The following is a 25,190-nucleotide window of genomic DNA, read 5'->3' as shown; positions in this document are numbered from 1 at the left end:
CCTGTTCCTACAAACAGAGTGGGAATGTGGAGGTGGCATGGATATACCATGTGGACAAGACCTAGGGACACTGGAGCAGCACAGTGGGAGAAACTCAGATTGTGAATGACCTCACGGTGCTAAGGCACCCCACCGATCTGGGCTCCTACCTTCCTCTGAAATTTTACACGTGAGAGAACTAAACTCCAGCCATGTTTAAGCCACTGTATTTTTAGATTCCTTTGTTACAGCAGCCTAGTCAGACCCTTGTTAATATAAACATTCACCCAATGTCTATTTAGTAGTTACCAACAGGAACCTTACGTGGGGGAAAACACTATGCGTTTCAGGATTTAGGTTGCTTATGGTCAAGAAAGAAAGACAAAAAATATAAAACTACATTTGCGAACCGTGATAAAGTGCGTAAAGGAAACAGAGGGTACTAGGTTAAGGTCTCTCTGAGGAAGCATCATTTAGCTAAGGCCTCACAGTCTCAGGGGAAAATGGGGGTGGGGGGGGATTCATCCCAGGTTGCAAACTCCCTGGGGAAGAAAGAGTGTGGCTCTTTGGAGGGAATTCAAGAAGGCAGGTGAACAATGTGAGCGATGTGGCCTTAGGAGGAAAGGCTCTTCCTAAAGAGACAAATATGCATATACATGAATAATTGCACAGACACATTAAATTATGGGTAAGTTATCTTTGCTTTTACAGTTGTTCCTAACTCTGGTTTTCTTTCTTTCTTCTTTTTAATGTTTATTTTTGAGAGAGAGAGAGAAAGACAGAGCATGAGCAGGGGAGGGCAGAGAGAGAGGGAGATACAGAATCTGAAGCAGGCTCCAGGCTCTGAACTGTCAGCACAAAGCCCGATATGGGGCTCAAACTCATGAACCATGAGATCGTGACCTGAGCCAAAGTCACATGCCTAACAGACCAAGCTACCCAGGCACCCCTGTTTTTCTTTTTTAAACTAAACCATAGTTGGGTTTGTTTTGTTTTTAATTTCTTCACCTCTCACATATTCCAGCACTGGATCTAGAAAAACAGATCACCTTGAAACCATAAAGGCTTTGTCTGACTTGGTAGTATCCTTAGATTCCATCTACAGAATTATCCCAAAATGAGATCTCCTTTATCCTAAACACACAATCTCCCCAGGGTCATTTCCATCTATCTTATCCTCCCTTTTCTTCCTTTCTGACTCACAAGTACTTGAAGAGCCCCAAGTTTCTATAATTCTTACTTTCTTCTCTTTCCATTCCCTTGTCTTTCACAGTCAATCTGGGGCATGTAGTTTATGTTAACATTTACCAGATACCTTGTCTTCTCCAGCAAATGTCATCATAAAACCTTAGCATTCAACCCAAATCACACACTGATCACTGCCCCAACCAGAATTAGAGGTTTATTCTCAAGTTACACATTTTGGAGAGAAAGGAGTGTCACCTCCAATTGTTCTATAGGACTTGTTTTTACTTACTTACTTACTTACTTACTTACTTACTTACTTACTTATTTATTTATTTCAAGTAATCTCTACACCCTATGTGGGGCTCAAACTCATGACCCTGAGGTCAAGAGTCACGTGCCCTTCCTACTGAGCCAGCAGGTGCCCCCGTTCTATAGGACTTTTATAATAAAATCCTAAAGCTTAAATGTCTAACTAAATTCTAATAAAAATATTAATAAATAATGTAACATCACATAAACTAGGTAGTAGATTATATGCTTCATAATGATTTATAAACTCCTTGAAAAAGGATGCTACCTTCTCTCTGTAAAATTTTACATCATCTCTGAATAAGTGTTTTGATTAATGAAGGAGCAAAGTCATGAGACAGGATTCAAATATAAGACAGCAAGAAAAACCAGAGTGAGGAGATGAGAACAGAAGTTCCAAGTGGGTGGGGAGGGACAGAGATAGTGGAGGTCAGGAAAAGGTGAGGTCAGAAGGAATTCCTAGGGCCAGAAGAGCAAACCAAACGGTGCTTCTCAAGGGCACCTGCAGCTGATAGATACCCAACCAGTCACCTCACACAATTACAGATGCTCAATTAGGGACTGAACTGGATGCTTTCATGTCATTCTCAATTAAGAAAGAAAAAAACAGGGGCGCCTGGGTGGCTCAGTCAGTTAGGCATCCGTCTGACTCCAGCTCAGGTCATGATCTCACAGTTCGTGGGTTCCAGCCCCACGTCGGGCTCTGTGCTGACAGCTCAGAGCCTGGAGCCTGCTTCACATTCTGTGTCTCCCTCTCTCTCTGCCCATCCCCTGCTCGTGCTCTGTTCTATCTCTCTCTCTCCAAAATAAAGTAACATTAAAAAAATTTTAATAAAAAAAGAAAGAAAGAAAAAACTAGAGATAGAAAATGAGAAAGAGGAAGGGTAAGAAAAAAAAATTGGATCAGTCAAGCCACTTAGGGGGAAGAGAATATACAATGTTTTGAAGAATAAGTGCTCAGGAGCCACAACGCTAAGGGTGAACTTTGCCATTTTCTATGTGGGTGACCTTTCCTCTTAATTTCCTCTTCTTTAAAATAGGGGTAATAACAGTACCTACCTACACCTCATAGTTGAGAGGATTTAAATGAGCCAATCCATGTGAAGTGTTCAGCACAGTGCCTAGCACAATGTAAGCTATCAACAAGTATCAGCTACTGTTGTACATAAAGGGTCAGCTTCAGAAGAATAATTACTCGATGAGATAGGAAAACCGTAAAATAAAATAGAAAATAAGCTATGTTCTACAATTCAATGAGATACACTTATGCTTTCTTGGTGGGCACAGGCTCATCTTTAGCTTTTTAAGTATATTTATTTAGATTTAACAAGGCCAAACGGGTGTGCATTAGAAGAGTCCGGGGCAACTGGCTGGCTTAGTCGAAGGAATATGTGACTCTTTCTCTGGGGGTTGTGAGTTCAAGCCCCACATTGGGTGTAGAGATTACTTAAATAAATAAAACTTAAAAAAGGAAAAGAGCCCAAAGGTAGGGAAAAAGAGAAAGTAGAATCTGAAGAAGCTGCCATCTGGCCCATATTTTATAGATACTTTCTACATTATAGAGTCCAACTTCCCTCCCACAATTCCTAGCCACAGCCCACTGGTCTTAAAAAATTTCAAAGCACATTGGGGCACCTGGCTGGCTCTGTCAGTAGAGCATGCGACCCTTGATCTCAGGGTTGTGAATTTCACTTAAAAATAAAATCTTAAAAAAAAAAAAATTTCAAAGCAGCATCATTTGGTATATCACATGGTACATGAATCAGGATTCTTAGTTGTAAGCAACAGAAACTGACTATTGGTGATTTAAGCGGAAATGGAAGATACATGTAGCTCAGAAAATTGCCAGGGAGACTGAAAATCAAGTTAGATAAATGGAAAGCTTAGCAGCCGGAGCCAGTCTGATGAGACAACTGCCCCTGCCCCGAACCCTGATGCTAAACCACTAGACCTGGTACTGCCATCCCTAACACCTTCGCTATGGCCGTGCAACCTTTTCTGACTCACAGTGAGAAATTCCCTAACACCTAAAATGCAAACATTTTAAAGCTAAAGTTAAATTTAAGGTTAGTCTTACATTATTCTCACATTCTTAAGAAGTCAGGCTTCAACAGGTGAGGATTTAACCGTAACAGGCTGCAAATTTAACTTTACTAACCACTCATTATGTTCCGGTGAGAAACTTCTAAAACTTCAGTAAGCCTCAGTTTCTCCATCTGTCAATGGGGATAATAAAACCCACATCATAAGGCTATGGTGAAGAGTAATGTATATAAGGCTCTTAGCTCAGCATCAGATACAAAGAAAGGCTTCAATAAACGTTAACATAAAAAAAATAAGTTGTCACAGGGTGACTGGGTGGGTCAGTCAGTTAAACATCCGACTTTGGCTCAGGTCATGATCTTGCAGTTTGCGAGTTTGAGCCCGCGTCAGGCTCTGTGCTAACAGCTCAGAGCCTGGAGCCTGCTTCAGATTCTGTGTCTCCCTCTCCCTCTGCCCCTCCCCTGCTCACGCTCTGACTCTCTCTGACTTTCAATAACAAATAAACATTAAAAAACATAAGTTGTCACAAGTTGCTAAAGTCTGGATGTCTCTAGTAGAGGGGCTCATTTTTATATAACATAATGAATTGCAAGTTTAGTCCTTGTGGTCCATGGGGAACACACCAGTGTCCCAGAATGCCCTCAAGTTCATGGTGCCTGAATCAAGCAGCAACAAGGAAGCTAACATGCTATCTGAGTGGGTTGGGCAAGAGAGTTAAGAAGTTTGGCTTTCTTCTTGATGTTGTTCCTGTCTCATCTGTCAAACCATATAAAGAATTTCTGAAGTGGAAGAAATAAAATGGATCCTTCAGTTTCTCTTTACCCATGGGATAAGAGGGATCTCAACAGCCACCCTTTCTGTAGGATTCACAGAGGTAAGTAGGAAGGAAGAAACCCTCTGGCCATATATCTAGTTATCCAAATCCATCTATTCTTAATAACATTTAGATCTTCAATATTTAATAATTAGTGTAATTAATTACTATAATTACTATATTTAATATAGTAATTAATTACTGATGTTATTAAGATATCTATCCTGAGATTAATTTTGCCTGCCATTTTTAATGTCCACTTTAGTGCATAGTAAAGATATAAGCAAATATTTTTTCTTACCACTATTGCTGCTAGCACCTTTCTGGGCTTCAGTTTCTTCACCTGTTAAATAGAAAGACCAGATTAGATGATCTGTGATTCTATAACTAAATAATATCAGTACTATTATAATGCTTGTAGTTATGCCAAGTCCTCGTTCACTTACAAAAGTTAGAAGAGTAGGAAGAAGCAAAGTATGTTCTTCTACATACAACTCTTAATCTGACTTTGTGTAAATTGAGTACTGGGAATAACTGGCTTTTAAAAACTGGCTCTCTTTAGGCCTCATAATATATTTCTTCAAGTTCTTGTTCAGCCTGGTTCCTCTGGTTACTCTTAATCAAGAGGTGCAAAGTTGGGGTTTCTTTTAAGTTTTATTTATTTAAGTTATCTCTACACCCAACAGGAGGCTCGAACTCACTGCCCTGAGATCAAGAGTCACATGATCCTCTGACTAAGGCAGTCAGGCACTAAGTTGTAAGTGCTAAGTTGTAAACTACGAAGACTAGTGCTTTCCAGTGAAGATAAATTCTTCTCTTCTTTTTCTTCAAATGTGAATTGTGACTGGATTTGCAGTGTATAAAATAACCAAATGAAAACTGGAAGATGGAATATTGTGCAAATGTTTCCAGTCGTACGGATGCTTACTTTCATGGAGACATCTGTATTTCATATTGAATATTCCCATTTTTGTCCACTTGTTAGGCGTGTGACAGACAGAACTTGTGCATATAAAGGGTATCTTTCTTCTCCCTGCAAATTATTCCCTTAATCAATTAGTGCCAGATTTGAAAAAAAGCCTCCTATTGTTAAATTACTTCTCTCATGGACTTTATTGTTAAATTTGATCTCTCTCTTTAGCTTTGTTTTCATGCAAGTATTTGTCATTTGCTTATTTTCCCAAGAATGTGTAGCTACAGTTTGCATATATGTCTGATATTAAAATCATTTTCTCCCGCTAATTCTTCACCAATGAGCAATTACCCACTATAGTCCTTGAATTGAACGGAGATGGCCTGATAACTCTTTGTAGAGGGTTCATGTGATTGGCCCTGTGGAGAAGCACTACTATTCAGGGGATAAGAGTTTGGGCTCTGGATTCAATGGACAAGTTACTTAACATCTTGGACCCTTCCATTTCCTTTGCCGTAAAATCAAAATACACTAAAAATACCTCCTGCTTGAGGCTGAGTAAGGATTAAACGAGTTAATGTATGTGTAGTATTTGACATAGGGGTTGGCTCAGAGTCATCCAGGATACATATCAAATTTTCAGGATACTGAGAAGCCATATACATTTTAGAGAAATACTTAAAAGTCAACAAGAACAATCACCTTATTTTATAACTTAAGCTCCTACTGATGCTATAGAAACCGACCCTTCAGGTTACTGGAAGTCAAGGGCCCTGCCCTCAAGAAGCTTGAGATCCTCCTGGGGGAGCCAAGACTAACACAAATGGATAGTCTAGTTCACAGTCTCACGGTCACAGTTAAGTACTGTAGAACAAAGCTCCCCGTGTAAAAGGTGGCGTTTTGAGGAGGGGCTCAGCTGAAAAGAGTGGGAAGTAGTACAGGAAACTTCTCTAGAAACTTTCTAGAAACTTTCTAGAAGTGAGACTTGAAGCAAGGCAGGGTTTGACTCTGCAACTGAAATGGGGGCTAGGACATTAGAGAGGCAAGAAGTTCCCCCGACTAGAAAAACACTAGTCTAGTCTCTCTAGGAACATCCAATGTTCAGAAACTTCTACTCACCACTCCTGCAACCCCCACGTCTACCCTAGTTCACCTTAAGCTGAACTAGGAGGAGAATGAATATGTTACTCAATTAAATGTATTTTGGAAATAGCCGGGAGGCGGTAGCAAGCAGGGGGTAAAATCTCCCTCCCCCCTTCACATCTTAAAAGATGAACCCGGGGGCTAGGCTTCTGCCCTGGGGTTGTGAGTTGAGGGTTTGGAAGCCCTGAGCCCTCACCAGGAGAAGGCAGGTTCCCGTCTGAGGCATTTGAGGCCGCAAGTCTCCGCTCCGGCCACTTCCTGGAGCACCTGGAAGCTAGGCGAGGCTGGCGGGGAAAGAAGGAGGGAACGCGGGGCCCAGCGGTCCCCGGAGACAAAGCGGGGCTCTTGGCAGCCGCCGGGGACGTGCCCCGACCCACGCTCGGTTCGCTGCCAGCCGGGGCCGGAAGGCCGCGCCGCCCGCACACCCGCGAAGGGCCCGGAAGCTGCTTCCGCCCCGCTCCGCGTGGGGCCCGCGCGGGACGGGAAGGGAGAGGCGGCGTTTGCCGAGGAATCCGGGGAGAGAAGGCGGGGGAAGCTAAGCACGGAAAGACGTCTTAACCTCGGTGGCGGGGCTGCCCGCCACCGCTGCGGGGCGCCGAGGACCCGGCGGCCTCTCCCCACCACAGGAGGCCCCGCGGGCGGCCCCAAGGCCGGCGCGGCGCTGGCGGAGCGCAAGCTCGCGCGGCCGCCGCTGCCCCGCGAGCCGATGGCCCGAGCGGAGCGCTCCCCGGGCCTCGAGCAGCTGCCCCTGCGCGTCCTAAAGGAAGGACCTCATTTGTTCCTCCGAATGAGACTATTCCCGGAACAGTAGTACTGATGGGGGGAGGGGGGTCTACTTGTTTAAATCCTTGCTTTCTGCATTCTCGCTATGGTTCTGTGGCGACTTTTCTTTTTAAAAGGAAGCAGGCTGTGAAATGTCCAGTGTGGCTAAAAAGTATCCCAGTTTAAAAAGGAAAAAAAAAAAATCTGTAATTTTCCCCCTTTATTTTCAGTTGCAAGCCGTGGCGTCTTTTAACCCTAAAAGACCAAGCTTCAAATGAAAACGCAAAACAATCTTGATTTCTATCGATTAGGCTTGTGGCTGGACGCTTTCCACCACGTTTTCAAATAGGAAAACATTTAATGGGCTGTTTAAAAAATGGAGACACATATTTTAGTCGTGTCTGGAAATGTTGAGGAAAGGAAACGTCGGTCTTTTCATTTGTTTCCAATAAACCCAAAATGCAGTCTTTCCAGAATATTTTACAGGAAATAATTGGGGGGTGAGATTGGGCGGGGAGGGGGGCGGGGAGGGGGGGGTGGTTCATAGACTAGCTTCCACCAGCAGAGTTGCTTGATTGGTATTTGCTTTTCAGTTCTGCAATCGAAGGTCAACTATATTTGATGGCTGGTGTTAGTAGAAATAAGGCTCCCAAGCGCTGAGGCTTCCAGTTCAGATCTTCAGACACTGACAGCCGTAGGTTTCCCCTTAGGCAGCAGGTTCTACTGAGACCAGTAGGACCCCACCAAGCAAGGAAAACGTGGAAAGTTGTATTGCAAGGAAATTTTATGTTTAAGTTGTATGTGTGTTTGGTACATGAGTGAGTCGTTTAGAAAATTAAGAAATATAGACAGAACAGTGTTCAGGAGGCTATGCTGTGTCACAAACCAAACAGAAACAAACACAAAAAGATTCAGAGTTAAGACACCTCCTGGAACGTTCCTTGCTTTCCAAGCCCTTTCTAGCTGACACCTCTTGACAATTTAATGGAAGTTGAACTTGGGCACAGGCAACTCCTCTTTCATTTATTCTTCCCTAGTCTAGGTTCAAAAACAACAACAAAAATATGTGTGTGTTGAATTTTACCTGTTCTATTTTTATATTTTAAGACATATATCTTAAACATCAAGTAGCCCAACATTGTATTGTTCAAACAAGATGGCAGAAACATTCAACTGGGAGGTTGTTTCAAAGATTCAAATAATCTTGGTGGCTTCAAAATCAAGGACTTGATTGAGTGGATGGCTAGTGAATCAGAAGTGGAAAAACATGAACTATCTCCAGCCTGAAATAAATCACATAGAATAAATGAGAAGGGGCAAAATCAAATCAGGAATTTAGAATCAAGAAATGCAGTGGCCTCAGATTCTAAGCTATCCTTGGATTTTATTTAGGAAGATACTAAGTCAAACTAGTCCACCTCTGGGTGCCTTATCTTTCCAATGCATAAAACAAGAGGTTGGGTAAATGGGTCCCTTTCAGTTCTGGTCATCTACACACCAGAAGTCCTAAGGCAGGATTTTTGTGTGCTTTCAGAAATGCAGGCAAAAAGAGTAGCCTTACCCACAACAGAGAGTCACCAAAGCTAGCCATCTAGGGAATAGCCTCTCTGATAAGGACATGCTAACTTGTGTCCTTGTATGTATTGACAAAAATCATAGCATTTCTAAGAGTGAGAGAGTTATTTTAGGGTCCCATCCAAAATAAAGAAAGTTGTTGTCCATGCATTGATTTCAAAATTTTAAAACAGAGGGGTAGCCTGTCATTCAAAACAGTAAATTAAAGACTCAGACTCCAAGAGCTTGGAATGATTATTCTTTGGGAAGAAACAGAAACAGCAGTGACCGTTTTGTTTTGTTTTGTTTTTTTCCCACAGACGTGCTCAGCCATCAGAAAAGCTTAATAAATCCCTATTTAGTATGCATTTATGCGGTGATTACATGAACTTTGACCTCTGAAGAGCTGTAGCAATTAGCTTCAGTGACCAGCACCTTCTCCTTCCATTCCCCACTGGCTTCCTTGCGTCTTCCTTTCTCATCTCAATAGTCTGCGCACTAGGAGAGCATAAAATTTTAAAGTTGGCTTTCTACTTGAGATGCTTGCTTTCGCACGAGTGAATTACCTCCTCCTCCCCTCACCTCCTGTCTAAAAAGTCATCTCAGATGGACATTGGGGCTCTGATTGTCGATATTACTCAAACGCAAATGGATTTCAATTCAATCTTGCCCTGTACTTTCGCAAAGGAGATAAGCTCTAACGGCCCAAAGAGCCTCATTTCAGAGCTCTTGGCATCTGAAATAAATTGGATCTTTTCTGTCAGGCTAATTTAACATTTTAAAAATATTCAGTGTAATTTATTTTAAGTCAAATGAAACCTAGCGGATTGGCAGAAAGCTGAAGAGAGAAGGGCAACTGGAAACTCCTCTCCCCACCTACCAAAAAAAAAAAAAAAAAAAAAGCCAGGAAGGGAGAGGAAAGTGTTTTAAGTTTCTAGTAAACACTATTTAGCAAAAGAATAATAGGAAAGTTGCCCCTTTCCCAAAGAGGGATGGCACTATAATTGTTGCCTTTAGCGGAGAGCTCAGATAAACCGCTGGGACTCATTCTAAAGTGACCCATCGCTACATTCATCTCTTCTTGAACTTTCGGTGAACCTGAGATTAAACAGGGGTGAGCAGCTAAGCAGTTTGTTGTTAGCAGCCTTTTCAACAACCCTTTCAGACTGAGTAAATATTGATCGGTTTGAATCTGATTGCCCCAGAGGAAAACACCAAGGCATCTGAATAGCCTCCAAAAGTAAACTTTCAAAGGTGAAGCCGAGAGCAGACTTGAGAGCCCGATCTCAACTCAGCCTAGGTTGGGGGCACCCTGAATTTCAGGAGGACTTTGAATGAGTGTGAAGGAAGTGAGGAGAACGCATTGGAAAACTGGAATTTTGTCTCGCAATTATCCCAAGTCCCTAATTGAGACTCTTGTCCTTTTTAAATTTATCAATAAAATGCTATGTTCTGTGTTCCCGCTTTTGTTGTTTCAGTCACCATTGCTGTCATTTTTCAAGGAGCTAACCATGCTCCTCAGAGACCAAGACAGAAAAAGAGAGACCTAGAAATAGGATGTGGTAAGCGCCTTTGATTTAATCGATTGGGACAACTAAAAAGATACAAATGTTTTCCTTGTTGAAAGGTATATTAATGTTTCCTAAATGCATTGCTTGTTAACTGATTTATTCCATGACCTAGAGGAGGCTTGGGATGTTTAGCCATAATTTATCGTTCTCCTCTCTCTCGGCTACATTAAAACCAGCACCTTCAAGATTGGAATCTCCAGGATTCCAGCGGGTCGGGCCCTGCTTTTAGATATTGAAATTACGGCAGTGGCATGCAAATGACACTTTAGCACATTAAAGAATTTGGAAACCAGCCATCTGTTTTGCTGTGTGGCCTTACACTAATAAACAAAAGATACTGTATAAGGCCAGGGTGGGAACTGAAAGAAAGAGTTGGCCGACTTTGAAGTTCTCCTCCATCCACTTGAGTCTTTTAGAGGCAAGCCCAGAGCCCAGGAGCCAAGAGGGGAGGGCAGCGGGCGCCCTTGATATGGCCGCAGCAACCGCGCCTGCAAAGTCCAGGCTTGCCCCTTTGACGGGGAAGTACAGGAAATCTCATGGGTGCTCTAGGAGGCCTGCAAATTCCAAGTTTTGTAGGATTTCTCCTCCCACCCTCAGCCCATCCTCTGTAAAACACCCTTTGGAGAGGAAGGAAGTCAGATGCCTGTATTTGTGATGCTGTAAAATTTCTGCTCTACTCTCGGGGCTAAATGAAAGCTTCTGAAAATGTGTGAAAGGGAAGGAAAAGTGGTAAGAGGTCTAGGAGGAGAGCCTTTGATTTGCTGGCTTCCTCTATTTGAGAGCAGACACCTGCCTCAGTTTGGAAGCAACTTGAATATCGGAAGACTTCATAGAGGCTTCCGCAAGTTCAACTGAAAGAAACTGCTGAGCCCAGAGAAGAAAATAACAACTTTTTTTTTTTTCTGAGTTATGGGATTAGAACTAGGTTATGGATTTAGAATTAGAGCAGACCCATTACAGCCACGATGGCTATGAAATCGAAGCTGAATCTAATGGGGATGAGATGTGTAACCCAGAGGGAGTGGGCAGAGGGACATGTAGAGAGTGGCAGGAAGGGATGGATATTGACAGGAGGGATGGGAGGAGAGACGCAAGGGTTTACTGAAAACAGACCACACTCAATTTAAGGGGCGAAATATATTGGAACACTGTCTAACAAGCCAAAAAAAAAAAAAAAAGAAGAAGAAAGAAGGGTGAGGTGGAGGCCTCACCCTCAAACAGCTTTATACTGGAGCTAATTAAATGTGAATCTCTTAGCTCTTGGTTCACTGATGTGAGGAAAGACTGACTGAAGAGTTTGGGCTTTGGAAGGGGGTTCTGTTTATATATACGTCAACATTCAGTTGGAGGTGAAAAGGTTAGCACTTGACCCAGGAAGTATCCGTGTTTGTTTCAAAAATAGATCTGCTTCATAAATTTCTTCACCATTCATGTTTTCCAGTATGAACTTGGATTATAATAAAGGAACTGTTGTTATTTTAAAGAAAATCAACCTAGTAAGTAGGTATTAGCTAGGTGCAATGACACTCATAGGGGAACTTTCAGCTATATAATGAAAAGCATTTGCTTGTTTGTTTTTTTTTTTCCAAGAAAAGGCCCACCTCTGAAAATGCACAGCACCCTTCTCCCCTTCCCCACATGAAATGAGCCAACGCTGTTGGAACCAGTAAATTGTAGCCAAGCCAAATTCAGGGCCGCGTAAGCATATGTGAAACTTGAATATATTTATTACAGACATCTTAAGACCCGTAAACTCTGCTCTGGATCACATCACTCCAGGATCTCAGAGCTGTTCATGATTGTACAGGAAATGGGGAATATCATAGGCTCACAAGGAATAACTGATATAACTCAGTGTGGTACTTCAGGGACATCAAAACATTGTGCGACATGCAAAAGACTATTCACGAATCACACAAAATATACATTCATTGTGCCATCCATCACATTAACAACTGAGCTGAAAATACATCATATCCAGCTAAGATAACTGTGGAAGGAAGAAGCTGGTTCGAATAATACCTTTAGGTTCTGAATAATCCAGCACAAATTTAAAAAAGAGTGTGCCCAGAGAAACACTAAATGGGTGGTGATAGGGGGAGACCCGGCACAGGAAGCAAGGTTTTTGAACCTCGTATTCCGCAGGCCTTCTTAACTCACTGAAAGAACAAACGCAGGCTACCCTCTGAGGCATCTGATTGAGTTTAAGTGAGCGATTTTATTCTTTAACCCATATAAAATTGTACCACCTTTGAGAGTTGCCTACCCTGTTTTCGTCACTTAATCTAAACATTTCTAGAAAATCTGTATAAAGATAAATCTCTCAGGACAAAGTATTTACAACCAGCAAACTCACACACGTGAAACTGAATTAAATTAAGGGATGAATGAACTGTGTAAACAAGCTCATAGTGCCGCTCTTCCTCATGAGCTCCTGGACTCTCCTCTCTCTCTATCCTACTTTAAGGGCAAAGTAGGAGAGAACTGTAAATATACAGATAGGTAAAAGATAGGCCTCCCTCTAACATGTTTCTGCTGGCAAAGGAGACTATATTCCAAAGGACATCTGAAAGGAACAGACTGTGGAAATCTCCAAAGTAGGGAGGAGTGTTGGGGGCCATCAGAAAATTGATTATGGCACCCAATCTGCATCAAGGAGTTAGCACACACACACACACACACACACACACACACACACACCCCAATCAAGCCTCTACTCCAGGACTCTCTGGAAACACACTGTCCTGGCCAGGAGCTCCCCAGATAGGATCAGAAAGGAAGAGAGAGACTGTAAATGGAAAGGAAGATAAGCTAAGAATGTGCTTTGCGTAAGGAGTCCCCAGCGTGCGGAATAGCCTGGGCTGCGGAGTCTGGGGCTTGGTCGGCCTCAGTGAGAGGTAGTCAGAGTGTCTGAGGTAGAGGACCCCGGGGAAGGAATGCAGGGCGAGGAGCTGGACTTCTCTGAAGATTCTTCGGCCTTCTCCTCACTTCCTGGCGGGGTGGCAGGAGAGATGGGCAAGAGACCCTCCTTCTCTCGTTTCTTCTGCTTCATCCGGCGATTCTGGAACCAGATCTTCACCTGGGTCTCATTGAGCTGTAGGGACGCGGCAATCTCCACCCTGCGGGCACGCGTCAGGTACTTATTGAAGTGGAACTCCTTTTCCAGCTCGGTGAGCTGCTTCGTGGTGAAGTTGGTGCGCACTGCATTGGGTTGACCCACGTAGCCATACTCTCCAACTTTCCCTGGGGGCATGGTGGGGAGCGATGAGAGAACAAGGTAAAAATTTTTATAATCGATATGAGATCCCGTACAAGCTTCAGATAAAGGGGAGATCAAGAATTTCTCAACAGAAACTCAGCTGGGAAAGGTGACTGATGAGGTGTAAAGTGTTAATCTGAAGTCAACCATTAGCAAGGTCAGACCAGTGATGAATGGAGCCTGGAGATATTAACAGAACCACCCCCGCCCCCACACATCCCTACCCACTTCCTATTCCAGAACCTCTAAAACTCAGCCCCTTTGGAAACACGACAGCCCCAGATGTGCCTTTGCCCCAACACACCTGGGCAATCTGTCCACACCGGACACCGGTGGGAAGCAAGAACTTTTTTTTTTTTTTAAAAGTATTAATTTTCCTTGGCAACTAAACATACTAGCTCCTTCCAGAACCATCAAGGAGCATCCAAGGAATGGCAAGACTGACCTGTTTTGGGAGGGTTTCTTTTGACTTTCATCCAGTCAAAGGTCTGCGCTGGAGAAGATGTCTCTGATGTAGGGGAGCGACAGGCTTCTTGGTGGCTGGCGTGGAGAGGGGACAAGGAGTTATTATACGTGGCCAGGGCCAGGCTCTGGTGCTCTTGTCCATATGAGTGGTGAATGTACTGAGGCGAGCCCACCGCGCCCCCGGCATAACCCTGGTGGTGGTGGTGATGCTGGACCATGGGAGATGAGAGATTTCCAGAGTAAACAGCGGGAGCGCACGAGGGGTACCCACCACTTACTTCTGCTTCCTGATTTAACGCGTAGGGGCTGTAAGGCGCGCCGAAGTTCTGCGCGCCATAGCTTGGACCACAACTCGAATGGGAGTAGGACACCCCCAGGTTCCCGGGAGTCTGGTAGGTGGCCGGTTGGGGGTGATGGTGGTGGTGGTGGTGGTGGGGCGGGCTGATCTGCACCCCCCTGCCCACTAGGAAGCGGTCGTCGCCGCCACAGCTGTTAGCACTGACCGCGCACGACTGGAAAGTTGTAATTCCATGGTCGGAAGGGTAGGCTCGCGCTGAGCAGGTCCCCGAGTCGCCACCGCTGAGGATGGGGTATTCCAGGAAGGAGCTCATTCTTGCATTGTCCATCTGTCACTGAGGGACCGGGTCCTGCGAAGCCCTGGGTGACCGTGCCAACTTTCTCACTTCCTCCATGGGGCCAGAGAAGAAAAATGATATGAATGTACAGTGCGCAAGAGGGGGGGCGCGAGGGCGGAGGGCGCAGGGGGAGGGGCACGTGACTATGTCAGCCAATGGCTGAGCCTCCTGCGAAAGTTTGCTGGCTCCCGCGGTGATGGATCACCGTTTCAGTGGCATTTAAATCCCCGGCGCTCCTCCAGTCTAGGTGACGCGCAGTCGCCCCCCCAGGCGGCCCAGGCGGCGGCAGCTGCTGCGGCGGCTGCAAGGGCAGATTCGGAGCGCTGGGCCGAAGGGGAACAGAAGCCACCTTCTGCGCGCGCCGACTCCGCTCTCCCCCCCCTCCGGGAGGTGGGGGCTGGGAGGCATCCCCGTCTCCGCCCCCTCCCCACCGTGCACAGAAAGATGAACTGGCAAGAGGTGAGAAGGGAAGGGGGCTCCGTCGATCCAGGGTTGGGAATCAGTGGGCCGGAGCTCGCTGGCCTCCCACTAGCTCAGGGGCCGAGCCTGCAGAGCGCGGAGAAGAAAGGGTAGCTCCGCGGGCGCTTTCACTACACAGTCCCTGCTGTGGTGCCGGGGCAGTGGGGAGCGCAGAGGACCGTGGCGTAGGACGAGGCTAGGCCACCAGCTCCCCGAGCTTCGAAAGGAGAGGGAAGTGCGCAGAGGGTTGGCTGGGAGGAACCCGGCTGGGCGTGGAGGGGACGTGAGCAAGAAAAAAACAAAAAAACACAAAAACCAAAAAAGCCTTCCCTTCCCCAAGGAGGGTCTCTGAACCCTATTCCCCCACCGCAACTGATTATTAACGAGGCAATGAGGAGCTTTTGTAATTCGACGCCCGGGAGCGGGTGATTGGTAGTAGTTAAGGTTGCCGGAAAAGGCCGAGGGTGGCCGGCTCTTCGCCCTCCCTCTTTCCTCGCTCTCCGCCCCTTTCTCCTCCCCACTCAGCTTTGCTCCGGGAGCCCTATGGGATCCGGAGCAGCTCGGCCGCTGGATTTTGAAGGGTAGGAGGCGGGGGAGAAAGATGACGCTAGCGGACGTGGCCAGCGTGGGGGCCGGGCGGTGCGCTGCAGGCCATCTGCCGGCTCCCCGGGACCCAGGAGTCTGCGCGCTTCAGCGGGGGCCTCAAAGGGCGAGACCACAGCTCCAACTAAATACGCTGAACTCCCCCCACCACGCCCCAACAGTGGTGCTTGTTTTCTGGAGGGGGGATGTTAGGAGTGGTAGGGCTTCCTTTATCCACTAACCGCCCCCCCCCCATTCTACTGCATGTCTGAAATGGGGGGTTAGGGGCTGGCAGGTGGGAGGGGCGGTGGACAGATGGCTGATGGTGGACGGGACATTTTCTTCTTCCCCCAACAACACCTCCTCCCCTTTGTATCTATGTAGTTCCTTGTGTGAACGTTCAAGTCTTTCTCTAGAGAGACACGTGCAAATCTGAGCGTCATCCCAGGCCAGGGGTCCTGTTCTCCATCACCCTCATCCTACCCTGATGCTGACGGGGTCGTTAATTGCTGTTTACTATTAGGTTTCGTGTCAACCCTTGGCTTGTAGAGAGAAAATGCCAAACTGAGCCCGAGAATTGATGCATTCTTAGGTAAAAGAAATCCAGAGATCATCCAAGAAGCTTTGCAGCCAATGCAGTATAGATTTTTCTCTGACCCTGCTTATCACATCGGAATGGGACAGATAAAATTTATCTGAGGACGGGGTTCCCACTCCCTCTAGTTTTCCCTCCCCAGTTAGAAGAAGGAAGTTTTGTTTGAAGCACGCACATCATAAATGTGTTAGCCAACCTTTCAGGTTTCTGCATTCTGTTCTTCACATACAGAAGTTCCCCCACCAAACCTGCCCCCACAAGAGGGGGAACTCTTGCAGACATTTGACTATGGATTCCCCCAGTAGCAAAGACAATTTTTCCCTAAACATTTACTTTGGAAATAGTATTTTTCTGTGACCTTTGACCTATCCCCAACCACGGTTAAGAGCGAGCCCAGCCAGGAAAGGTCACTCCTACCCCGATTTCAGCACCTGGGGACACTCATTTTCGAGAAGGGAAAAGGAAAGGAGGCCCTCCTGGAGGCGGCTTCCTTGGGAGTGCCAGGCCTCCTGAGATGGGGAGGGACGCGGCTCCTGTCGGGGAGGCAGTAGGACGTGAGAGTGTCGGTGCTGGCACTGCGGACGATCTGCTTTCCGAACCAAAGTACGTTCTTTCTCCTTGCCTCATTCCTGTCCCTTTGTTGGCTTCTTCGGCCCGGGTTTGCGCAACCCCCTCGGCTGCAGGGCTTAGCGCCACAAAGCCGCCCGGGACCGCAACCGTTCTCCTGCCTCTGCTAGTTCTCGGCCTCTGTGCTGCTCTCCTTCCATTTCTCTTCCTCCCTCCGGGCCTCTTTCAGAGCCAGCATGGGTGGGGGTGTTTTTCTTGGGACCGCTTTCATGCACTTATATAGAGGCCCGCAATCTCTCCGGCAGGCAGGCGACAGACCTGCCTCCGCGCGCTGCTCCCGGCTCCCGGAAGGCCGGACTCCCGCAGCAGAGCCTGCTCCGCCCCGGCTGGCCGCCCAGAGCGCTGCTCTCCCGGTGTTACTTACAAAGGCGGTCTCCTCTGGCCTCGAGCCCGCAAGGCTTCCGTAGCTCGGTTCTTCCCCCACCCCCCCCACGAAATCCTGGGGCTCATCCCGCCTTGTAGGAGACTCTTGGTTCTCCTGGCTTGTAGGCCAGCGCCCCACGACTGGAGCCAAAGTCTCTTTAAATGCTCTGGGAGAGTGGGTGAAAGGAGACCTTGGTCACTATTTAAATGATGGCCTGCAAGCGACTTGGGCTCAAAGCACCTCTTTCAGGGCTCTTCTACTAGAAAGGGAAGGAGCGAGGAGGAGACAAACGCCGCCGAGGCCCCGAGCTGCTCATGGCATCCGCGGCTCAGCCAAGCTGTTGTTTTAAAAGAGCAATAAAAATGAATTATGACTAAACGCCTTCTAACTTAATGCTTTCGGACGGGGATCCCCGGCAAATACGTAAGAGGATTTTTATTTGTGCATGTGTTCCTGCAATTGATCTCTTTGATGACATTCTCATTCATAGAAAGCGTTTGATTTATGAGCGTAGGACGAATCGCAAACAGCAGCGGCTCAGCCCTGGCTGCGGCCGGGCTGCCCTGCTCAGCTCCGCGCCTGGGGCTGGAGACCCGCCGGGCTCCTCACACGCCTCCGCCGCTGCCAGGATGTAGGGGGCAAAGGGGTGAAGGAAGATAGGGTGCAAACCCATGGAGAAAGATCGCGATTTCATTGTAACTTCCAAGCCTTAACTATTAAGAGCCGGGTTCCTAAATCAACCCGCCCCCCACACATGTTGCTTACACACTGCGTTTTCTCACGGTAAGTAGCCATCACAACAGAGCTCAGTAAGGAAAAAATCAGCATGGGGAGATATAAGAAAGGAAGGGGGGGGGGAGCAAGACAGCCCAGGAACGTGCCCTAGATTACATTTTATTGCTATTTCATTTAAAGTGCTTTTTCTCTTTCTCTCTCTAGAAACTGGGTTAATTTATAACCTAGGGCGCAGAAACTCTCCATTTTAAATCTCAACTTGGTAACCTGGCTTCAAAGCTTTAATGATCCATTATTTGCCATGTAAACAGATTTAAGAATGAAATATTGATTTTTCTGACCCTGAAAAAAAGAATCCTAGAATGACTGGACCAGAGGATTGGAAAGAAGGCTTTCTGAAGTGCATTTTCCAGCTAGTAACCATGTTTTGTTTTATTTTTGTTTTCTCTACCTTTTAGGTCTGTTTGCCTGGACCCATCAACATCTGGGAGAGTAATCAACCACACTGAAAATGTTTCCGGGGATTGTGGGGGAGGGGGTTGGAATGTAGATGTTTGAAACAAATGTGTATAAATAAATGAATTGTTGATAACGTAGTTATTGACCTGGAGACTGGTAGCTTGTTAAAGAAACTCCATGTTCCTTCTTCCTGGAGTTGGGCGGTTTCTGTAGGCACTTTTATTTCTCCACTTTCAAAAGCTTGGGCTTGGCCCAACTGTGAGGCTGCCCAATCCTGTTTCTATTACCAATTTAAATCTATGGCTTGAACCTCTACACTGAAAAACCAAATCCATTCCCTTTAAAAAGAGAGGAAAAAAAAAAAAACATTTCTCAGAAGTCCTATGTTCTGGCTTTCTTTTTTGTTATTGACTACTGAAGACTTTGAACATGCCCCCTTAATAAATATATTAAAATTGAAAAAGAAGATGAATTGTGACCAGAATTTTATTTACCAAGTTAGACTAAAAGAAGAAAAAGAAACCGTTATGAGCCTTGAGAAAGAGGGGGGAGAAAAAAATAAGAAAGCTACTTATAGCAAAGGAGAATTTATTCTACCAAAAATACTCATGACAATGCATCCTAATGTAATACAAAAATAAAAAGAAAGTGAAGATACAATTATATGATCACTTTCTTGCAGGCCTCATATATTGCTTTCAGGAAATCACATAGAGGGGTGTTGGATTAGATTTAGAACAACTAAAACTCCAAAATAATCTGTAAAGGATGGCTCTGAAACTGGACCAGGAGAATCACTAAACAGAAAATCTTCCACATTTAGAGGAGAGAGAGGGTAGGTCAGGAAGAAAAGAAAATAAAAAATCAACTCTCAGAATAAAAGAAGGCAAAAGCACCTGGTCAAAGGGGTTTTTGTTTTGTGATGCTTTGTTTTGCTTTAATGTTTTTAGTAATTCAGATGCTGCAAGTCGATTGTGGTGAGTGTGTCTGTAAAAAAGTCAAAGCTGTCAGCTGAAATATCTACGGGACTGTCGAGGGAACCTGGCAAACTGGGCGAGACTGCATCTGAAAGCTGCAGGCAGGAATCTGTGGAAAAAACGTTAAAGTCCTGCAAAGAGGGGACCTCGAGGGCCTCGGGACTGTCATTGTTTAGGCCTGAGCCACAGTTCTGGCCCATTGTTGACAAGCAGTTAGAAACAGTGGGTGACTGGTGCTGAAAATGTTTCAGATTTTTCTCATTGCTGGTTAAAGGCGAAACTGGGAAACTTTGGGAGTCGCCATTGTGTCCATTGGGAGCCTGCTGCTGAGAGAGGGCATTTTGCTGAAAAGTGTAACCTTCCCTCTCCAGAAGGGCCCCGGAGACGCTCAGGGCTTGCTCAAAGAGCGACTTCTCTTCCTCGTCCTCCTCCACTTTCTCAGAGTCTTCGAGGCTTTTAAATTTCCCCTCGCTGTTGTGGTTCTCCTTGCACTGGGTCTGCCTCTTGTGCTTCATCCTCCGGTTCTGAAACCACACTTTCACTTGTCTCTCAGTCAGATCCAGCAGCGCTGCGATTTCCACCCTTCGGGGTCTGCAAAGGTACTTGTTGAAATGAAATTCTTTCTCCAGCTCTAAAAGCTGCGTGTTGGTGTAAGCAGTTCTCAGGCGTCGGGAGCCCCCGCCGCTGCCATCGGCGATTTCCAGGGATTCTGCGGAAAGGGAAACCAACAAGAGACACGCGCACAGTTGGAGGTGGAGGGGTCCGAGCGGGGTTATTCCACTGGAGAATAAATATAGCAGAAAAGATCAACTGCAACAAAATGGCCGCCCCTGGATGCAGTGGAGCTATTGTGCTGCCTTTCCTGGGAGCCCAGCCCGGGGAGACCCCATCTCTTTCCACCTCCACCAGATTCCTGCCTGTGGCTCCCCCCAACCTCTCCATCCGGGAGCAAACTTTATATTAGCCACACCACAATTTATAATTAATGCATCAGCTGCTTAGCTGAGCAAGAGCGATCTATCACTCTTCATTACTGTCAAAAAGCCAAACTCTAGGACAACTAGACAAGAGGAGGTCAGTTCCAACTCAAATAAATCATCCCACATTACACAAGTTAGGGAAAGTTTCCCCCCCCCCCTTCTTAAAAATATATATATATGTCTCATTGTGCAGCGCAGGATCCCTTTTCTCTCCATCACACCCACTCCTGAGCCCACAGGGGAAGGGAAGGCAGCCAAGCATCTCTCCCTCTCTCCCCCTTCTCTCCCAGCCCACGCTCCCCTCCCCCATAACCGCTCCCCGGGCAGCCCCGAAGGAGCAGAGGGTCCCGGGACCTGGGGCCAAGTCTTTGGACTGACCTTTGTGGCTGAGGCAGGCAGGGCCGGTGGCGGCGGCGGCGGCGGCGGCCGAGGCGGGCGGCAGCGCGGTTTTCTTGGCCGCCTTCTTCTCCTTCATCCAGGGGTATTCGGGCGGCTGCAGGGCGCCGGCGGGCACTGGGCTGCCGCGGCTGCCCGCGGGGCTCGGCTTGGGGCGGCCGCCAGCGCCGTGGCGAGGGTGACTGCCCGGGTTCAGGCTGGGAATGGTCTGCTCAAAAGGAGGAGGAATCAGTGTCGAGTGTGAAAGCGTCGAGGTCTTGATTGATGAACTTTGAAATGTATCAGCGACAGGGGGAAAAGATGTCAGGCACTCAGCGAGCGACGGCTGGCTATTGATAAAACCAATCTCTCGCTCAAATTCGTAATTCATGGCCTTCTCCTTGGAGCCCCCTCGGAGAAAAAGTTCCCTCTTCTGGAGGGGCTTTGGGGGGGCAAGGCCCGGGAAAAAGGCGAGAGCAGAGGAAAAAAAAAATCTATCATAGAAGATCGCTGCTGGGGTGTTTTTTTTCTAATTCACTGATTACAGCCGTATGGGGACCGCGCTACTATTAAACTATTGAATTCATGGAGACAAGGTTGAAATTGGACCGAATTGGCTGTCACATGATTGCTTCTGCCCAATGACAATTTGGGCTTTAATCAAAAGAAGCCACTGTCTGTTTGATTGATCCAAAAAAGTCGGGAAGGAACGCCTCATTGGGGGCCAGCGAGGCTTTATTTACACTTTTTTCAGGGCAAAAATACATATATGTGGGTGTGGGTGGGGATGCCCGGGAGTGCGTGGGGGCGAGGGTGCCTGCCTGCCTCCTGATCAGCACAGAACCTGGTGTGTGCGCTTGGGAGTGTGTGTGAGTGTGTGAGTGTGTGCGAGTGTGAGCCCTGCTGCCGGGCCCGCCGGCGGCTGCCCTCTAACTCCCCCGCACACTCCGCGCATTGTTTGGGACTGTCGGGAAGACGCCTCGCACCTCACAAATCATCTAAGCACCTCAGTCTGACGCCTGCAGTCATTAACAAAGTAATCCATTAATCTTCAAAGTTTTGACACCCGAGAGCCCCGCATCCCAGCCACATAAGTTCTGCTAAGGCAGGAGGAAGGAGCAGAGGGAGAGGGGAGATGAGACTGGGAGAAGAAAGAGAGAGGGAAGGAGGGAGGGAGGGAGAGAGACAGACAGAGACAGACAGACAGAGAGAGAAGACACAGAAAAGAGAGGATTCATTTTGGGGTCTCCCCTCTTTTATTTCCATTTTCCTCTACCTCTTCTAAAACCAGTTACTGGATCTCAGAAGTGATTCCTGTTTTCCTTCCTCTCTTTCCTTCCCTCTTTTCCTCTTCCCCCCTGTCCCCTTCCCTCTCTCCTCTGTCCACCTCTCCTTCCCCAAACCCCTCCCGCATGCCCTCGCCCCCCTCCCAAAGCCCAGCTCGGAGTCTGCGCCCCCCCCCCTCGCCGGACCCGGACCCCGGCCCATTGTTAGCCGGCTTTTCCAAGGCAGCTATGCATCTGGCTCCAGAGGGAAGCGGAGGACTGGGGAGGCGGCTCTCGAAGCTTCCCAACCTTCCGGTGCCATCAACTTTTCAGGAGTGGCTCAAGAAAGATAGATGCATGTGCCAAGCAAGACAACAACCCCAGGTTCATGTGTCCAAATCTCTGTAGCCAGGGCGGCGACCAACCAAAGCAATGCCACCCGGAGCAGGCTCCTGCGGCTCCTGGCATTCTGGGTTTCATACCCGTAGGGCTCGGGTGCGGTGAGTATTTCTGATTTCCAGGAAGTCTGTTGGAAGTTAGCAGCAGGGAAGGAGAAGGCGCTTACTCCTCTCTCTCTCTCTCTCTCTCTCTTTCTTTTTCTTTCCCTCTCCTTCTTCTCCTGGTCCTTGTCGCTCTGATTGGGGGCTTGTTGGTTCAGATGCAATTCGTGTTCCCTGGCAGCCCAAATTGTCTCCCGCACCTTTCCGCTCCTTGGCCACCAGGGATGTTTGCACTCAGGTTCTGTTGTGGGAAACAGCATCGCAGGTGAGAGAGGGCAACCTCAGGAGGAATTATAAACGTTCTCTTTTCTCTGCTCACTCTCTCTTTTTTCCAATTCGGAGACTTGAGACTGAGGGCATCGTGGACTGTGCTGGAGGGTTCAAAAGATAACACCTTTAGGTACCAAACAATAACTTTTTAAAAATCCACCAAGCCAGAAAGAGGGGAGGAGGCTGAGAGAGAAATCTGAAGGTATCTCTTTTCCCTCAAACCCTGAGGATGATGATTCGCTTTTGCTTCCTTTGAAATGGACCAAGTGATCAGACTCCCCCAGGCCGGCAGGCATCCGTGGCAGGAAAATAAATCATTCTGATGGCCAGGGAGAGAGAGGTTGGTGGGGGAGAAAAATCTACGTAGAAAACAAGAAAGACCGACCGCAGCACAAGGCTAGGACTCCTTCTCTAAGGCCGGCATCAAAGGAGGCTTGGGTTGGAAATTACATATAAAGTGGCCTCCGTCATTGACTGGCCCACAGCATTGCCTTACAGATAGAGATGCTATTTTGGAAAATGTGAGGTTTTTCAGTTTTCTTGCTTTTATTCCAAACAAAGCTCTGAAGGAAGTCTGGGCGCGATCAATCTTGCTCACCAAAAGCCTTGACAGCTTCTGGCCCTTAAGAACACATTTCAGCTTCGAGCTCTTTCCAAGATCAAATGTGGCCGAGCAAAGAGGAGAGCAGGAAACGCAAGTAAACAAGGAAAACTAGTCTTTTAAAATATATCTTTCTGGCAGCAGAAAGAGTTATAAGGCTGCTTTTAGGAAAGGTGCTTTGCAGATTCTGGGATAGCGGCTTTTGCCATTTGCTTTTACCAGAAATAATATTGAGGGGTTAAGGGGAGGGGGAGCTACAGAGAGAGAGCAGCGCTGCCCCCATATCGCTGAGGCTTTGTCAGGGGCTGCGTGGGTGAGAGCTTTCTGCTCGCCTCAGCGGCCTTAATTCAAACACCATCTGGAAGCAAACCCTTTTCTTTGACCATTCAACACTGAAATCTTCCCCAAATCTATTGCTTTAACCCAGGAATCTTTTAATAAGGACTTATTGTTAATATCTTGGAAGCTGGAGGTGAGATCAATATTTTTTCTTTGAAACCCAAAACGAATGTTTTGATTGCCAAGATATGGGAAATCGTGTTGGAATTTCATTTAAAAATCTGCGTCCTGAGGGAGGAAGGATGCCTCCAAACCAGTTGCCTCTCAGCTAAATAGCAGATTTTGGAAACGGGTTCAAATAGTGATAGCCCTGAAAGATTTCCCTCTCTGAATGGATAGAGCTCCCTGGCTCTCTCTCTCTCTCTCTCTCTCTCTCTCTCTCTCTCTCTCTCTTTCTGTCTCTCTCTCTTTCTCCACTGTTCCTTATTTTACTAGGTAATTTTATACACTTCTCTAAAATTATTACTCATAAGACTTCCGTGTTGCTTAGCCTGCTCAGTTCAGATCTGAACAACTAAAAGAGCAGACGCTCCAGTCCTCACAAAGACTGGTTTTCCAGACTCTGCATTTCTGAGGTGCGCCATATTTCAGCAGGGAGGTTGGGGTGGGGTGGGGAGTAGATCTACTCCTCCTGTAACCCAAACTCTTTCAAAAATGAAAAAAAAAATATATGTGTCTCAGGAGCCCCTGAACAGATAGGGGAGAAGCATCTCTGGCTGTGAGAGAAAAACGCAGATCTCTACAGCTACCTGGCTTTATACCTTCAGAGCCTTTTTCTTTTTCTTAAAATGTGAAAAGGTCCCCTAAAAGCAGCTCCTGTGGACCCAGGAGATACCCAAAAATGGCTCCAGTGCCCGTTGCTAAAGATCGGCTGAGGGAGCTTCTCAGGGGAAAGATAGTGGCCATGATGATGGATATTTTGGATTGCAAACAAAATGGCGACATTTTTTACCTCCGTCTCTGAACGGTACAGTCCAGGGAGAAGGAGGATTTATTTCCCACATCAGGTGCTTCTGATCCCCGGACGCAGGTGGTTCCTTGCTTCCAATTTAGAAAGGGGATGTTGATGGGGATACAGTTCTGAGGCTTACACTTTCTGAATTTGGTTCCTTCTCCAAACAGTTCTTTAATCTGAAGATGAAAATATTTCCCTTTCCTGTGCCTGCTTTTGCCTCTGCCAGCCAGTCAGTAGGTAGCCCTATCTTAAATCCAGGAGTAGAAATGTAACATTTAGCTCCTGTAGCATCATGAGAAAGAAATACTTATAAAATTGCATTTTTATTAGAAAGATGCCAATCTCCCTTATCTCCCCTCCTCCCCCTGGGGCCACAGAAGGAGAACGAGGAGGGATGAAGGAGAGGAAATAAATCCAGAGAATGCCAGATCCCAAATTCCAGGATGAAGCCAAAGCTGGGACTCAAACAGTC

General features: G+C 46.7%; 2 protein-coding genes and 1 long non-coding RNA gene across 4 annotated transcripts; 1 reads left to right on the top strand and 2 right to left on the bottom strand.

Annotated features, from left to right (window-relative positions):
• Positions 1–11,985: 11,985 nt before the first annotated feature.
• On the bottom strand, positions 11,986–18,113 carry HOXA1 (homeobox A1). Of its 2 annotated transcripts, XM_027075159.2 has the most exons (3): positions 14,279–18,113; positions 13,981–14,075; positions 13,389–13,519 (listed from the first exon to the last, which is right to left on the bottom strand). In XM_027075159.2, exons 1-2 carry the CDS (start codon positions 14,624–14,626, stop codon positions 14,016–14,018), a joined length of 408 nt encoding a protein of 135 aa, XP_026930960.1. In that variant the 5' UTR covers positions 14,627–18,113; the 3' UTR covers positions 13,389–13,519; positions 13,981–14,015. The 2 variants fall into 2 exon arrangements, with proteins under 2 accessions (XP_026930959.1, XP_026930960.1); XM_027075158.2 differs by having other exon boundaries at positions 11,986–13,519; positions 13,981–18,110.
• LOC113604075 (uncharacterized) lies at positions 14,676–18,922 on the top strand. The gene is made up of 2 exons (XR_003425887.2): positions 14,676–15,094; positions 18,456–18,922. It is a non-coding gene; the product is annotated as an uncharacterized LOC113604075 (long non-coding RNA).
• On the bottom strand, positions 18,333–22,200 carry HOXA2 (homeobox A2). Its single transcript, XM_027075157.2, has 2 exons — positions 20,792–22,200; positions 18,333–20,142 (listed from the first exon to the last, which is right to left on the bottom strand). The coding sequence occupies exons 1-2, from the start codon at positions 21,177–21,179 to the stop codon at positions 19,403–19,405; spliced, it is 1,128 nt and encodes a 375-aa protein (XP_026930958.1). The 5' UTR covers positions 21,180–22,200; the 3' UTR covers positions 18,333–19,402.
• Positions 22,201–25,190: the final 2,990 nt, after the last annotated feature.

The sequence above is a fragment of the Acinonyx jubatus genome, chromosome A2 (genome assembly GCF_027475565.1).
Source record: "Acinonyx jubatus isolate Ajub_Pintada_27869175 chromosome A2, VMU_Ajub_asm_v1.0, whole genome shotgun sequence".
Classification (NCBI taxonomy): Eukaryota; Metazoa; Chordata; class Mammalia; order Carnivora; family Felidae; genus Acinonyx; species Acinonyx jubatus.
The sequence above is the reverse complement of the archived record's forward strand: the minus strand, read 5'-3'. Positions and strand labels throughout refer to the sequence as shown.

What these genes read in the sequence shown, in the direction of transcription:
- HOXA1 (XM_027075158.2), bottom strand. Translation starts at nt 14,626, where the DNA reads ATGGACAATGCAAGAATGAGCTCCTTCCTGGAATACCCCATCCTCAGC. An exon ending in AAGAAACCCTCCCAAAACAG is followed by an intron (nt 13,520 to 13,980) that starts GTCAGTCTTGCC and finishes CCATGCCCCCAG; the next exon opens with GGAAAGTTGGAGAGTATGGC.
- HOXA2 (XM_027075157.2), bottom strand. Translation starts at nt 21,179, where the DNA reads ATGAATTACGAATTTGAGCGAGAGATTGGTTTTATCAATAGCCAGCCG. An exon ending in TGCCTGCCTCAGCCACAAAG is followed by an intron (nt 20,143 to 20,791) that starts GTCAGTCCAAAG and finishes CCCTTTCCGCAG; the next exon opens with AATCCCTGGAAATCGCCGAT.